Genomic DNA, 17,665 nt, shown 5'->3' on the forward strand with positions numbered 1-17,665 from the left:
CTTGCAGTCGTCCAAACATTGTAAGAGTGATGCTCAATTCTATTTTTAATTTGAGAGTACTGCTGTAATCATTAGTTGATGTATACTGGCTGCTGCTTCTGTCTCTCTGAGCAACAGTTTCAAATTAGAGGTGGTTGTGTAGCCCACATGCTACATAAGGTGTTGTTCAGGCAAAAGTGACCAGATACCATTTCTTTACATCTTTAGAATATTAACATTACTTTTCAGAATGTACAAATACATGTAATTTTAAGTGTCTTTACACAAAATAATCTATTTATATTGGAGTTTGTAAAGCATATTCTAAGTAAGAAATCACATGTATTGTTGATTTTTAGGTGCTAAAATCTGCAGGCCCTTGGCACATGCTCTTCTTTGTTCTGATCATTTTTCTTGGGTCATTTTATTTGGTCAACCTTATCCTAGCTATTGTTGCCATGTCCTATGATGATCTACAGAAGGCAGAGGAAAAAGAAGCAGCTGCTGAAGAGGCTGCAATAGCTGCAGAAGAAGCAGAAAGAATAGTAAGATTGATATTTAAGTAACTGAAATCAAAAGTATTAATATGGAGGTATGAGGAGAGATGAAATATATATATGTATGTATGTAATCTAAAGTAGATTTACCAGTAAAACATGACATACAAAATTTATAATTTAGTTACTTGTTGAATTGTCAACCAAAAACTCTTTTAAACTCTTTGCTAAAATTAATAACAGGTATGGCACTGCTGTGATTAGCATGGACATAATTTTTAGTTCTGGTTACTACAGGAAACTAGTTTGGCCTGCATAAAACACTCTATGACTATGAGCATTGTAAAAAAAAAAAAAAAGATATATAGAGAGATTGAGTGCATTGTATTAAAACAATTTTGGATGACCACTGCATTGTTATTCATGTTAACACCTATGGTCATTGTCTATCTGACATACTTGCATATTGAAAGTAACCATGCAGCACAGTTTTCATTGCAATGTTTTCCATACCCATTTAACATACAAGCACTATAATTTCCCAGTGCCTGTTTCAACACTCTGATTGCACAGATACTTCACCAGTTTGCTTTTGCATGGAATAACATGAATATCTGTTTTATTTTCCAATCACTTGATGTGTTCAACAGTTGAACAGATATAATGTGGAAGTAAATGTAGACCTTCCTTAATTATGTTATATACTGTTACCTGTAGCAAATGAATGATTGTAACCATGGATCTTTGTGCTCATAGATTCTCATCTAATACAAGATGCCAGACTTTTTGTTCATGATGAACATGTGACTTCTTTCAAGTCTTTCATGGGATAGTCATGGTTCCCGAGTTGATTCATATTCCTTTGTTTACCAATTCCATTAAGTACGAGGAATATGCCCATCTTGTAAATTTAAAATATTATATCTGATGGCATCATTACCATCTGGGTTTATGAATATTTTGAATCAGAAATAGTTGTTATGTACCCTTCCAAAAACTATCGGTTTTTGGTGGCATCACATTACTTACAAAATGCCAGATGATGTCAAAATATGGTTCTGATGCATGCCATTTAAGCACAGCCTTATATACATTCCTTTGTTGTTTTGTGATTTGCTGAACTGCACATACAAAATTGTTTTAATATACTTAATCCTGTGTATAACAGTAAAAATATCAATATCATAAATGTATAAGTGTTATTTTTTAGCATTTTCAGAATTACTGCAGTTAGCTTAGAAGCAGAGTGTTGATATTTATTACATACTTAATAACTGGTGTGCTTGATGATGGACCTTTTCTTTCACACGGATAATTTAAGTGATTTATGGAAAGGTGAGTGTTTCTTTAAAACAAACAAAATCAAAAAATAGTGGACCTTTTAAATAAATGAACTTCTGATTAAAGTTTCAGGGAAAAAAGAAGTTTATATAATTTTGCAATGCATCAAGTATTTCACCTACATAAGGTATGGAACCACATTTTTTAAAATAAAGTTAGGTAGAATATCAAAGTATGTATAGGAGTTCATATAATTTTTTCATCAAATTTGATTCTGTTCAACAGAAATTTGTATTTGATTTTTTCTGCATATCCAAATAATAATGCAACAGCTCTCCACTAACAGGAGCACAACACAACACCATCATAACCAGCACTCTTTCCACATTTGCACTCCTCAATCACTTGTTGTCACCAGTACTCTGCAGATGTGCTTGTTTCTGCTTGCATCTTTAACAACGTTTTTCTTTATACTACAGACTAGTTTTACTGTACTACTTTTTATTTATTTATTTACAGGGGTCTTTTTGCTAATATATTGTGGATCCTACTCTGTGGCAAGTGGTGCCTAACCTGTGACCATGCTCAATGTCAGTCATATTGTAGCTCTTCCTACCATGGACCTGATGTACAATTCCAGATGTTGCAAAGTATTACTTGTGTGTCTCCATTGATTCATCATCTATGCTGATACAGTTATGTTGCAGGATAAGGTTATGACCACCTACAGATGGGGTATCCTGTATGACTGCTAATAATTTTTTCTAATGGCCGTTGTGTCATAAATATGTTTGTATTAGATTGTAAATTCATAGACACACATGAGTAAAGGAGACAGGAGTTGCTGTCCATCTCAGATGCTTAGTGGTTTTGAGACTCTACTTACTGCAAACAAGTTGTGCTTTTACAGATGCTACCTGCTGTTCGTTGATTGGATCCATCAGCATAGTAGCTTTGCCTTTTTGATGGTATGGCCATCCAGACTCTCAAATGCATTTTTTCAAGTAGTGTATGGTAGTCTTTACCACTAGCTGCTAGGGTGAATAACCACTGAGGCATGCCCTCCTGAATGATGCATTCTATCACTCAGTTGGGAGTAGGGGAGTGGTATTCTGTGGATGTCAGTGGTATATTGTACTTCCTACTGTAGTACTGATGTACAATTCTAGATGTCACCAGTTGTAGTTGTAGCACTACACCTTATTAATATATTTTTATCTGTTAGATTGTTTTTTCCCACTGTGGCATTCCTCCTTCCTACCATCCTTTGGATGTAAATATGGCTCTGTCACTGCTAGTTATGTTGATGGCATGACACTCTTCCTACTACAGACCTGATGTACAATTCCAGATATACCAAGTTTTGGTTAAAGCACTTCACCACGTTACAAATATATATATATATATTACAGTTTGCTCCTCAGGCCGAGATGTTCCTTTTATCTACCATCCTCTAGATGTGGTTCTCAGAAAACTAGGCTTGGTTGGAAATAGGAAGAACCATACCCAGTGGCACTAGGTTTTGGATCAGAGAGGCTTTGTTCCTTCCTACCATTTCTTGGATATCACTTTGTGGTTGATCAGGTGTTGGTTGGATTGGAAATGTGCACATATGGTGATAGATTTTAGTAAAGAAGCTTGACTTCTCTACTAATTTCCATTTCAAGGTAAAAAATCAGGTAATCTTCTGTCTATTTAGAAACTGTTACACAATTCCATATACTACCAGGTATTGGATAAAGTTGAACTACTACTACACCCTGGCCACTTGACACCGAGGGATCCCATTAATCAGTAATACATATTATGGGATTTCTTCATTATTTTCTGCCTTTTATTTTTGGGACACTGTTATGAAAGAGCGAAGAGTATACCTTGAACTGATGTAGTGTGGTGTCTACTACTTATGTGTAATATTTTCTTTTTTGGTTCCACACCTCATGATCTCTCTTTAGGCACTTCCTAAAGGGGGATAATTTTTCACCAGCTCTCCACCATTTTAACTTGGGATTTTAGCTATTATGTGAGCTGAAAGTAAGATATCAAATTGGAAGTTAACATTTTCATAAACTGAAAATGTATTTGTGTTAAATACTTACCTTTTTTTCACATTTCCCACCCGGCATCCACATTTCTGGTGATATATGTTATAGGTCTTCTGACAAATATCAAAGTGATTAATGAGTGCAAATATGGAGAGGGTGCTGATGACAAGAGGGGTTGTATCATGCTTCTCTGTGAAGAGATGTTGCATAATCATTTGTAAGTGGATATTGCAGAAGTGGGAGGTGGAAAGCTGTTGTGAACATTGAAACCTTTCACCAGTAGAGGGCAATACTAATTGAATGGAGGTAAGTATCTATCAGAAATACGTTTTTAGTTTAGGAACATGTTAACTTCTCTGTTCTTGGCTGTGCCTTTAACCTAAGCCATGATAAAATTGACTATCAAAGTTAAAATATTTTTAGTCAAAACAAGGTAGAAGAATTACTAGATGTAAAGTAAATGAGTTGTGATTCTACTGACCATCTTAAAGTTTAAAAATATGTAGAATCAATTTTCATAATAGTCTCAGGAAAATACTCTCTAAAATATCAAAAAAAGAAGACTACAACTTTTTATGTAGCAAGTTATTATCTTGGGTCAACTGACTGTATATAATGTATGTTGATAAAGGACGAAATATCTGTCTGTAAACTCATTTTTTACATCTGGTTGTGATTATTTTCTTCCAACTTGTTTTTTAAGACTATTAAGAAAATTAATTCTACATATTTTTAAACTTTAAGATGGTCAGTAGAATCACAACTAAAATTATTTATTATTAAAATGTAACAACACAAATAATTTTTAAGTTTGAAACTAATGATGATTATTCTCATAAGAACAGCTATAGAACAGCATTTTTTGGCATTTACACTGTAACTGACATAAATATATTATAAAACAAAATTAAATATCAAGATGATATGAAGTGTTATTTTTTGGTTTCCTAGCATTTGTTATACTCTAATTTCATACATTTAAGTTTCCTGAGTACTTCAGATCATTTTACAACTGTTTATTGTTTTGTAGTCTTATGTACAGTGTTTACTGAATACATAAAAAAACTGATAAGTTACAGAAAACTGATGTTGTCAGTAATGTTTACAAATAAAAATGTTTTTGAAAACTTGTTTCATAGGTGGAGGAAGAAGGAGGGAATGAAGAAAAACCTGGAGGGGCTGTAGTCAAGAGTCCTTCAGATTTTTCTTGTAGGTCTTATGAACTTTTTGTGGGACAGGATAAAATGGCAGAAGAAAAGGATATGAAGGAAAGAGCTAGTATTAAAAGTGCTGAGGGTGATAGTGTTTGTGAACAAAAGTCGTGGTTAAGTGGAAAGGTTCGAAAGGTCAGTGTCATTCATTTCAAAATTGTTTTTACACTTTTTTACGTGCTTGCAAAGTTTCTGTGATTCATTATAAATATTTAATGAATTGTGGGCCTTCAGAAAATTCAGTAAGTTCTATTTATTAAATATTTATTTTCAGCTAATACCAAAGAGTCTTCTAATCAGGTCTTTGTTGTTAAACATATTAGTTTTAATGGAAATAAATATTCACCCTTGGTGTTTCAGAAAATAAAAAATAAAAAATTGTAGTTTAAGAAATATTAATTTTATGCTTTAAATTTCATCTTTAGATTATTTTAATAAATATTTCAACCTACCTATAAAGGTCTGTAACATGTTATATATGTCAGTTTTCGACATCCTCTTTTCTTTACTTATTTTCTAGTGTAAAATTCCATAATAGCAGTTTTGTATTAATTTTTTTTATTTTATGAAACTTATCGAAACTTTTCTAATGCTGTCTTGTTTTTTTTCAACAGCAGTGCCAGGATTGGTTTACTCAATCAAATTGTAGTTTTTGTTCCCTTGTTCGTATAGTATAATTTTCCTTTAAAGTTACATATATATATATGTATATGTTTGTTGTTGTTGTTTTTTTTATCTGTAATATTCAGGCTTACTAGTAACTGCATTTTCCCTAGATTTCATAGAATTATACAGTGTAGGAGTTTCCATTTTTTTTTATCCATTTATTGCTTCCTAGGGTATATGTCATAGATATACAGAGTTTTAATGAATTATGTAGATCTAGGTTTTCCTGGTCTTTTTTATTGCATAGATCGCTACATTTAGAGAATGTATTAGTTGACTTGAACCCAGTAGAATTTTTAGCTTGTTTTCATTGTTGATGTGCCTAGCAATTGTTGATTTAATATTTTTTAAAGGACAAGAAATTGTAATTGCCTAGCATTTAAAACACAGGCTCAAAAGCTGTAAACATAGTGCTATTATTTAAAAAAATAAGACAAACCATTAGAAACGTGTTTGATATTACAAAAGTTGAATTACAACACTTTTATTTGTGGTATCATTATACTTAACAGCTTCCATTATATATATATTTGAGCTGTTAAATGACTGCATCATGTTTCTGATGACATCATAATTGAATTTTTATACATACTTACATAAATGAAAATTATTGGTTATTTTGTCTATTTTATTGTGAAACACATCTTATATATATGCCTCACTGAAAGAATGAAGTTTCATAAAAATTCACATTACATAAATGAATGTGTAACAATTTGTTATGATCCAGTTATGTGCATAGATAAAGTAAGTGTTAAATTCCTTACACTTACAGATATGCCAAAAAAGATGTATTCTTGTATTATAGAACATTAGAAAAATTACATTATATTTTGTTGACATAACTTTGTATCTATGGCACAACCATCAAAAGGTAATGCTTATCTTTACAGATGACATGTTTTGTCAATATATGCTCACTGCATAAATCAATGAAAACCATCTTTAATTTTCATGAGGTCAACCGAATTTGTATTCAGATACTTTTTTTTTGTACTTATTACTATTAAAATAAAGAACATTTATACTATTTGAATTCATTTCAGTGTGGTAACTTTGAAACTGTTGAACTTTAACGGTAGAAAATTGGCCAAACTATGCATGCATAACTTATACAGATTGATGACACAAAAAATGTGTATAAAAGTATGTTAGATGGGTAATGATAAGAACTGTTATGAAGTATTTGAAAAGGCACAAGACAGTGAAAACAATTTAGTAGGATATATGTAGTAATCTTAGTCAAGTAGTGGCCTGAAATTTATGTTACATTCAACTTTCTGAAGTTCAGCCTAGTTCTTCATGAGAATTACTAACTTCCAAGGTCACAGGTAAATACACAGTAATAATTTTTTTTTTAAATCCTTTGCTGTCTGTACTTATATATATCTATATAATCTTGATATATTTTTTCTTTACTCAATTGTTTGTGTTTTAACAAATCTTTATGTAGCTGCACTAACATACTAGTGTACCCTGTGCTGTAACTAGCTATATTGTGTTCTTCATGGGTCTTACTGTAAAGAATTAAAATATTTAGAATACAAATAATGATGTTTTTATGTAAAATGTTCAATATTCAAGAACTTAACTAACTTGTATGTTTATAACCATAACTTTTAATTCATTTAGTCTTCAGATAAGAAGCAACAAGCTTAACAAGCACAGTAAAGCACATTGTTTGATACAGTAGCATTGTACACCATGCACTCAGCACTTAGAACTGACAAGTACAGCAGGGTTTACAATATTGTAGCTTGTGCTATTGGCTGAATATGTACATATGTATATAAGAGATATATATATTTTTTTTTTTCTTGCATGCTTTTCTACAAAATTTTATGGCTTACATATTTTAATTCCTCTTTTTCTAATATGATTTTTAAAATTGTAACTTACATCTTATTGTATGGCATTAATAAATAATTCTTCACTATTTTCTCTGCTATTTTCTTTAAACCCTGTTGTTCTTTCTTAAGGCACTTTAAGCTCTTCTTTTGGGCAGATACTGAATGAAGTGGCCTTCATGGCAAAAATTACAACACGTCACGTGTTGACAAGGATATGCTAAAGGTGTTTGAGTGTATAGTGGGCAGGCTAAATACGTTTCTTCATGTATGTCAAGTTTTCTGTAATTGTGATCACTTGACTGCAATATGGCAAAGGTCCTTTCACTTTTTAGGCAAGCCTCAGTCTTCCTGGCTCACCTTTCAACCTTAGGAGAGGAAGCAGAGGGAGCCAGTTTAATTGGCGTAGTAGTGGTCGTCGTTATGGAGACAGAAAACCCTTAGTGCTTCAAACTTACATGGATGCACAAGAGCATCTTCCCTATGCAGATGATAGTAATGCTGTAACACCCATGTCTGAGGAAAATGGTGCCATAGTAATTCCTGTTTTTCCCAATCTGAACTCTAGACATTCCAGTTATACCTCCCACTCATCACGCTTATCTTATACCTCCCATGGTGACATTTTTGCAAAAGGTTTGACAAAGGAAAGTCAGCTCAGATCTCGCTCAAGGAATCTCCAAGGCCTTTATCATGAGGTTCTTTGCACTTTTCACTTGAATATAGCATCATTATTTTACAACTTAATTATAACTTAAAAAATTAAAAATAAGGGTCACTTAACCTTGTTGTAAGTTAACTTAGAAATAATATTAGAATATCTCTGCAAATGATGTGTAATAAGTTAGGATATATTTTTTAATAATCATTAACATTGCAAATTTACGTGTTTTATTCAACATGTTTTTTAATAAAAATTTCAATAATATTAGCAAATGCTTTCATATATTGTTTTGGGCCATTCATTCAAATCTGCCAAATGCTTTCTTTACTCACACTATATATGCATGTTTGGAGTTCTACTGCTCTTCTGGTATTTTCACTGCATATTACATACACAGTTGTTGTTGTTTTTTTCTGCACCAGTACAAACATTCATAATGTTAAGCTGTTTGAATTACTTTATGAAATTTTCATTTTTTATGTCTCACATGTGAAGTAAATATAAAAAAATGTTTTATTGTGACTGTATCATAAAAATGTAATATTAATAAGCTAAACACTGTTAGTAGTGTCTAGAACAAGAACTATTTCATTTTTGACAGCTAAAATTTTATTTATTCCTTTTGTTCGTTATTTTTAATTTTGTAATTACAAAATAATTCTTTTGTATCTTCTAACTCACTAGAATGTGTTTATCAGTAATGTAGTGTGTAGTGAAATAGAATTATTGAAGCTGTAATGTTATTGTCATGTATTTTTTACCAGTTTTGTTATATTTTATTTGTGTAAGAATGGTTCATTTAATACATTTTTAATTAAATACTCCATCCACTTTATGTAGTAAAGTGACAAAATAGGATGATTCAGGTAACTTTTAAATCTAGTAAAAGAAAGAGTCTAACCAAAAAATGATTGATTGTTTAGATTTGTTAAATAATGATTTACTTTGAAAATAATCTACATCCTAAAAACATACATGGGACCAAGTATGTTATATTTAAACAATTTTGAATATGCAAATCAATAAGTCACATAACAACCACAACTGATATAAATTCATGGTGGAGTGGCCATAATCAGAACAACATTTTGATATTGATTGGCGTTCCAGTGGTAGTTTGATGCCACAGAAAATCGTTCACTCTTGGAAAGGGTATGTAACAGCTCTTTCTAATGCAGAATATTTAAATGCTGAAGTTATTTATAAAGATATGTATATATTGGAGATTTAGAATTTCCAAGGTGAAGATATCCCTTGTATCTGATGGTATTAGAAAACAAAGTAATGTGGATTAACTTTGGAAATTGTGACTATTCAGAAAGAGATCCAGAACAAGCTGTACCCCAGTTATGGTAAGCAAAATGTGATGTCTTATAACAGGTAAAAATCTGTAAACATAGAGGTTACTGACAAAAGCCATCAAAGTGTCCCAGGCAAGAGTGCACAACATAGTCAGGAAGGATATCCATCTAGAAATGAGGCCAAATGGGATATAGGCTCACAGAGATAAAGCTTTCATTCATACCTTCCATTCAACTTTTAAGTACCTCAAGCAACTGCTTGAAATAAGTATTCACGTTATACAGTGCATACAAAGAAATAACAGGCAAACTACCAGATGTTGTGCCTGTGAATTTTTGTGCAACTGGGTTGTTGAAACAGCACTGAGAAACAATCATCATTGTATTTTAGATGGATTGTGGAAAGCTTTGGAGAGATATAGTGAGCTTTAGACATGACAGCCTTATAATGGAGACAATGCAACTTTTACTGCAAGGCTATTACCAAGATTTTTAGATAGAGAAGAACCAAATATGGTGCCGTAGACAATAACAATTTGGTGAGACCCAAATTGTTTTAATATATTTTACTCAATATTTTTATACTTCATGAGTTTTATATAAGTTTCTGAATTAAGGTAACAAAATTAATTTTGTGTATAATTACACTACACATTTGGGATGTAGTGATGATTTTATGTTTTCAAATCAAAATAATGGTAGTGGTTAATGGTACAAATGGTTAATCTTATTTATACTATATAGAAAAGAGGTATACTTGGTAAACAAGCCTTGAAACAATTCATTTGCTGTTGAAGATTACTGCAGTGAAACAGATTTAAGTTAAAGCATTTCAAGTGTGCATATGCATTCATAGACCTATACACAGGTATTTAAACCTCTAGGCTCACTAACAGTTTTCAACATGTATTGATAACATCTGAATATAAAGCACAAGGTATTTCTGTGATTTTATTTCAACAGAAAAATTGAATTTGCATTCTTTAAATACCATTTGCAAAATTATCAAGTGCTAGAGGTTTTCAGATTTCTTCATTTTTTTTTCTCTTACTTTCTTTCACGTGATCATGAAAACATTAATTTATGATATGATACATACCTCCTTTCACACCATAGCTTCTACTGCCTTCTAATACATTGAAAAGAAAATTTTCTTACTTTACACACTAACTTTTATACCCCACTGGTTCAAGCTGCTCATTTAGTGTGCATGGAACATATGATGACAACCCTTCACTGATAGGAGCATTACACAGACTCCTAGAGCAGTTGGCTTCCTTTGTACTACTTTATCTGAATGTCACTTTCTCAGTTGGTACCATATGAAGTGGACAAATTTCTCATTTGCTTTCAGTTTTCAAATTTTGTTCCCTCACCATTTTGTATTTTGTCCATCTTTGTTATTTTTATGAATGATTTTACTTTACAGTTTCTTGCATTTGTTTGTGTTACTGACTTTCATTACTATTTTTTCATAATTTATTGAGAATTCTAAATTCAATGTTTATGGTTACCACTGTGACTTCTAAAGTTAATGTGGACGTGAACATGCCTGTTACTCAGGCATTGGCGTCAGTGTTGTCTGTCATGGAGATGCAAGCCTTGGTTTGTCAGGGGAATGTGGATTACTCCCTTTACCATTGTCACTCATTCCCTACATCATCTAGCTGTATCCATTTCTGGTAAATATCATCTATCACCTATAGCTCAACACACACAGACTCAACTCTACCTTGAGTAAGTCTTTTATTTCTTATGTTTCCTTCAGGGCCTCCTATTTTTCAAATATATATATATATTTAAGTCCCACTTGGTGGTGAGTGTTGTGTGGTCAAGTATGCTTTCCTCTAACCCTGGATTGAACACATTTAAAGTTATAATGCACACTGTGATGTTCTACAGCATCACTAGCAATTTGCCTAGTGGTAGAAATATATCTATATTATCATTTATTAGTATATTGCATTTTCATATGACCGTAGTGGACCTTCACTAACTATCATGAGTAGAAAAAAGGAGGACCCATCCTTGCTGCCCATTCAATTGAAAAAAATCAGGAGTTAACTGCTTCTCAAAAAGGGGTTTGCAGCCACCCATTGCATTTTCTCCAGTGTGACATTTCTCCAGATTCCCCAACACCTTCCCTTTCCTCGAGTGAAGTTTGGGAGGTCCATTTCCTAGGTACTGGAGTGGTGGACCATATCACTCTGCTCAGTTGAGAAGAAGGCAAAGCTTGGAACTTTCCTCCCTACTACCTTTTGGATGTTTCTTTCTAGGTGTGCTGTTGTGGGTGGGAGCTAGACCACCCAGTAGTGTATCCTTCTTATAATACTGGGGTCAGAAAGATAACATTTTGTTTTGGCAGTTTAGACCAGTAGATGTTCCACCTTCTTGGTAATTATGATTGTAAGTTGTTTCTTTTCTCTGCTTGTACGGTTGGGCTTGGGGAACTTTATCTGCTTGATAATACCTGTTGTTGAATGTTCCTATTGTTGAGCAAGCATTCTATATCCTCTTCCTAATACTGGGTACATACTCTTATTGTTGGGTTAGTATAATTATTTTTCTCCTCATAATGCCGAGTACTGACTGATTACCTGTTCTTATGGTTACATTGAGGCTTTGACACAGCTCCATAAGTCTGAGTTTGGTTTGTTGTACATCCTGTCTCTTGTGGTTGAGTTGAAAGTTTATCTGGTGGATGCTGTTTGCTTACTTCCTCATCATATTTCTGGTTGTGTGCTGTATCGCATTCTGTTTATTTAAGGGGGTTGCTGGGTTTGCATATGTCTATTTATCATGTTCCACTTGCCTTGGCCATCATACACTGTTTATGATTGTTTCAGTCATACGTGATGTCTTCTGCCTTGTAATACCAAGAACAAGATGTGGACCATCGTATGTATTGTTGTGGTTGAGTAGATACCTAGCAAAGTCTACCTCCATCTACATAATTCCAATAATTTGCTGTTGGTTTTCCATTTCTCTGTGTGGGTTTGGAGTTACCTGTCCGTTTTTTTCTTTATACTACTTGTGACTCTTAACGTACCCAAGTCAGTTTGTTTCTGTTCACGTTTGTACACTTGAAGCTGGAGTGGAACTTATGTTGATTTTATTTACACCTGATATATCATTTTCTGAGGTTTTTCTTTACTCACTCCAGGCCCTGATGCTGTCAATTTTGCAACATTTCACTTCTTTGAGGGTGAAGAGCATATCTATTTTGGAAGTGGTGCAGGTGTGCTTCCCACTTAATTACAGAGCACCCCTGATTAATTCTCTACAGACAATTAGTGCAGGAGTCTCTTGTTTTATCTTACACTGGCCCCTCCACCTTCTCAATGTGAGATTATTGCTGTGATGTGAGAGTGTAGGTATGTATTATACTGGAACTTATTATTCTCTTAAACTGAAAATAGATTTCCAATCAATACTTACCTCATCTCACATTCTTTCCATATTTCCTCCTTACTTCTGATGTTCTTCTACTTGTGGGCATAATCTTGAAAGTGAGGTTCACATAAAGTAGTACAGAGGGAACCACCTGCTCTAGGAGAGGATGTTGTGCTCCTGTTGGTGGAGTGTTGTCACGTGCTCTGTATATGATGAACGAGCAACTGGAACTTGTAGGGTATAAAAGTTAATGTGTCAAGCAAGAAAAATTTATTTTTAATGCATTAGAGAATATATAGTGGAAGACTGAGAAAAGCTATCGAGTGAGAGATGGTAAATATTTTTCAAAGTCTCTTTTCAGTGTAAAAAAGTGTTAATGATTGGTATGTGCTTATTCTTGCAAATAATTTTATCTTCACAATATTAAATATAGGATGTGCCATATGAAAATCATAATTTTATGCTATATTTAAACATTGAACTAAGTTATCTCTACTTTCTATTTTTATTGCAGCCTTTAAGCTTACCTTGTACATAATACCAAAGACAAATCATATTTTCAAGTTGAGAAACCACAATTAGATTATTATGTCTCTGCAGAAAGATATATTGATTTTATTATGTTTCTTCTTATAATAAATGCTTTTCATCTGACTGTCATTCCTTCATTTCTTGACAGACTGATTTGAAACTTGGCTGGATCATACATTAATTCAAGACAACTTTTTAATTTTAATTTTTGAAATTTAAGCTTTTATTAAAGATTTTATGGGGTCAAATGTCAATCAACCCTGATATGTATATTTGAGCTCCTGTGTGGTCATATTTGCAGTAATGAAGACGAAAATTGGCACAAATATAAATTTTAATTTGTCCAACACATTGATGTACAAAAATAAAATGTTGAATTTGACCATTGTTTGTTTGCTTGTTGTTGATTTTTTGGAGGAGGGGGGAGTCAAAGCTTACAAAAAAAACATAATTTAAGGGATTAGGGAAAATTACTTAGCCATATATTGACCAGTTTATATGAGATTTGGTACAAAGATACTTCCAAACATTGTTGTAGAGAGTTTTAAAGTTTTTTTTTTTGTTTTATTAATGATTTTTCTAGTGTCAAAAGTGGTCATGTTGGGATTGCATGGTAGAAATATGTTGTATTCACCCATGAATGTTTGGCCTCTTTAATTGTAGTTTTCATTCCTTCACAAATGCATAAAAGTTTTCTGCCTGTAAATGTTTATTCTAAACTCAAATTTTACTGCTCAAAAAACAGCAGAGATGTTTCATGCTTTTTCTCACCTGAAGTGTTCTCTTCATAAGGTCAAAACAATTTTTTTAAATTCTTATTTTAACATCAAATAAAGTAACTGAGTTTATATGTTTATCATTATTCCCACTCAAAGTTTAATATGTACTAATTCTCCAAAAATTTAAAGACAAACTAGGTTGTTTGGCTACCTATTTTAACTTTTAATTTTACTTTGATAATACCATAAAAATAACCTATATTTTATTTTCCTGTTCCAGTTTTAACTTTGGTTTTATTAGTTTGAGAAAAAAACATAGTTAATATTGAGATAATAAGTTTTATTTGAATAAATATAACTACAAGTAATGTTGTAAATTATGTATTTAAAAAATTAATTGAAAAAAAGTTAAAAAATGAGTGATACCAGACTATTTTGTTGTGACAGAAAAAATATTAATTCGTTGATTATTAACCTTACTTTGTGTAGTTAAATTCATGTTAGCAGATTATCATTTAAGTGATTTAATAAAAAAAGGCTGAACTTGCAGCCTTGTATCGTGAGGTACTGTGAATATAAATTTTATCTTAAAAATACTTAAACTAGCTTTAATATACCCATTTCTGTTTTAAGGTTAGCAGTACACTGCAAGGTACTTGGAAAGTGTTTTTTTTTTTAAAACTGTATTCATATTTGAAACAAAAATGATTTAAATTCATAAAAATAACATGCATACAATTTTGTCAATCTCATTGCATAAACATTTTTATTGATAAATCTTCAAATACTCTTGTATGTTTGTAAACAGAATAACTTTAGAATTTTCATGGGTGCATTGATCAGTTGGCATCTTTTTACATATTTTATTTGTACATACTGATGCTTTGAGACATTTTACTGTATATATCTATAGTAAAAATTATTTGTCATATTTTTACTGAAAAACTAAAGCAAAGACAATCTTTACTTTTTGGATTCCATTTAGAAATACATAATAAAAAATTTAGTTAAATTTATGGGTTACATTTGTGCTCAAGTGTTTGAATGAATGGCCTTTTACTGTAGCAAAATTTTCTTTAAAAATATTACAAAAAGATACAATTTGTAAGTGGGTAAAAGTTTTGAAAATTGTCTGTCTACAAGTCACGAGTTAACTATTGTAAAGTTAATAACTTACTTTTAACTTATAGTTTTTGGAGAAAATGTTTGTAATAGGTTTAATTTTGCTCAAATCAAGTGAAATTAGTGATTACATGAGTAATATTTTAATGAACATTATGTATTTGTATATTAAATTTAAATAATTTGTTTTTAAATATTATTATGATTCTGATGACAACTGTAATAAGTTGGAATTAATTTTATTATATGAAAATGATATATATTCTTTTTTTTAAATTAACATGACTTATTTCAAGCTATAATAAATCCATCTCGCATATTTTATCAAAATGTCTCAAATTTTTAAAGAATACTCTGAATTACTGACAATACATTTATGGATTGGAGAAAATAATTAAAATACATTATACTGTTCTTGTGTTTTTTTTTACTGAATACTTAACATTTCTTTATAAAACAAATCAGGATGCTACAATGGAGGGTGATGACTGCCTGGCTAAAAATAAACATCAAGAAAACCCATTTGTAGAACCCTGTCAACACCAAACTTTGGTAGATATGAAAGGTTAGGATAAAATATTTTGTATTCATATTCTGAAATATTTTCAATTCTTAATTTTCATAAGAGAGCATCTTCTTAATTTGTCTTCATCAACATGTCTTTGTTGTCTTTATTCAACATACTAAATTATGAATACAAAAATGTCACTTTCTGAAGAATTTAACTTTTAATTTTTTTTAGGTAAAGGTTTGCAGCATGATTAAAAATCTTTGTATAATAAATTTTCTGTTTAAAATGTGTTAGAATTATTCTGAGCCTTAACTTGGTTAATTTTCCTTTTTTGTTAACTAGAGCTGGATTATTATTCTGAAATCCCATAATCATGCAGTGCAAATGCACATATTTAATTTTTGATGATCTGTTGCCATAAGCTTTTCTCTTACTATTTCCAGTATATCATGACATGTCTTATAAGCTCTTGTTCTCACACTTTTCTTAGAGTTACAATATCCTTTTGTATCATTATCCACTTCTTTAATACACTGTGTATTTCATTTTATGTTGCTTAATATGAAAGTCATATCTAGAATGTAATGGTAGACCCAGATGTTAGTCATACTTTTCTGCTAATGATCTTTTATATTTATTTGATCACGATTAATCGGGGACACTGAAGGCAGCATCCTTTACAAACCAGAGTTTTCTCCATTTATTTGGATATTTCATTCTGTTAAAATGTTATCTTCAACATTTCTTTTCCTTAGGATTTTCATTTTCTTTCGTATGCTGCCTACTTTTTACTTGTTTTTCTACTTTACTTCATGGGTGACATCATTTTGCTTCTTTCCTCAGGCTTCCTCATTCCCTTTACAAATACTTCTTGTGATTTTGTGAAGGATGCAACTTGGCCCAATTATATTTAATATTTTAGCTGTCAATTCTTTGGCCAGTATTTATTTGGTCCTCAGTTGATGCAGAGCTTGTTACTCTTAAAGCATTACTCCCTCTCTCCCCTTTTCTTTTTACTCCTATTCATTTCTCATTTTCCAGTTAAAATATTTTTAAGCCTTAGTTATGTCCAAAGCTCATTTGTTTTTCTTAAGCCTCTTAGATGCTTGAAGTTTTTATTTCTGCACTGATCTATCTGCACAAGCATGTTATTTGAGTTCTTGAGGTTATTGGTTGTTATTTGCAGATACTTATCATGAATGATTTAATTTGATTACAGAATATTTTAATATTCTTAATTACAACTATTTAAGATTATTAAGAGTTACTTTTAGTCAAGTAGGATTTTAAAAACTATATAAATTGTGAGCTATTCTTTCCAATTTAATATTACACTTTGAGTTATATTAAAACCTAGATTTCTTTATTTTAGTTCTATTGCATCAACCATTCAGTTGTTAGTACCACCTACCCAACTTATGTAATAACTTTTCTTTATATTGCTTTTTCTCTGATTTTACTGGTCATTATATCCAGAAGTCAATTATTCTACTTTAGTTATTAGTTTGTCTTTATCTCTCATTGTTTTATGTTATTTTTTCTCAGTTATTTCTATTTGTTTATAATGCACCAAAACGTTTCTAGGTAGTTTGTATTCTTGTTTTTATTTGACCTCTATAGAACAGCTTTCCAGTTAGATACCCTACATAACTCTGGACAGGTATTTTTACTCCAACCTTTTCTTAAGTTTAATTTGGTCTGCCCTATTTTCCTTACAAAGTTATGTTATCAGTAAGGTAATTCTCTAAAGAACATTGTCATATAAATGTGTACTTGGATTAGTTGCAATAGCATCTCCTAACTCAGGAAAGTTTAAAAATTAGTTTACAAGACAAGTCACAAAATAAAGTATTAACTTCTTTTCATTTTGAAGTTTAAATTAATAACATGCAGTTAAC

General features: G+C 31.5%; 1 protein-coding gene across 11 annotated transcripts in view; it reads left to right on the forward strand.

Moving 5' to 3' along the window:
- The window catches only part of LOC143237166 (sodium channel protein para-like), a 232,121-nt gene that overhangs the window by 171,105 nt on the left and 43,351 nt on the right, over nt 1-17,665 (forward strand). For 8 of the 11 annotated variants that reach the window (XM_076476122.1, XM_076476124.1, XM_076476120.1 and 5 more), the window contains 4 exons: nt 339-524; nt 4,942-5,148; nt 7,862-8,224; nt 15,722-15,821. In XM_076476122.1, coding sequence (XP_076332237.1) covers nt 339-524; nt 4,942-5,148; nt 7,862-8,224; nt 15,722-15,821 — 856 coding nt within the window. The remainder of the gene's footprint in view (nt 1-338; nt 525-4,941; nt 5,149-7,861; nt 8,225-15,721; nt 15,822-17,665) is intronic. The other 3 variants (XM_076476127.1, XM_076476130.1, XM_076476128.1) reach the window with 1 other exon arrangement.

The sequence above is a fragment of the Tachypleus tridentatus genome, chromosome 13 (assembly GCF_004210375.1).
Source record: "Tachypleus tridentatus isolate NWPU-2018 chromosome 13, ASM421037v1, whole genome shotgun sequence".
In the NCBI taxonomy this organism is placed as follows: domain Eukaryota; kingdom Metazoa; phylum Arthropoda; class Merostomata; order Xiphosura; family Limulidae; genus Tachypleus; species Tachypleus tridentatus.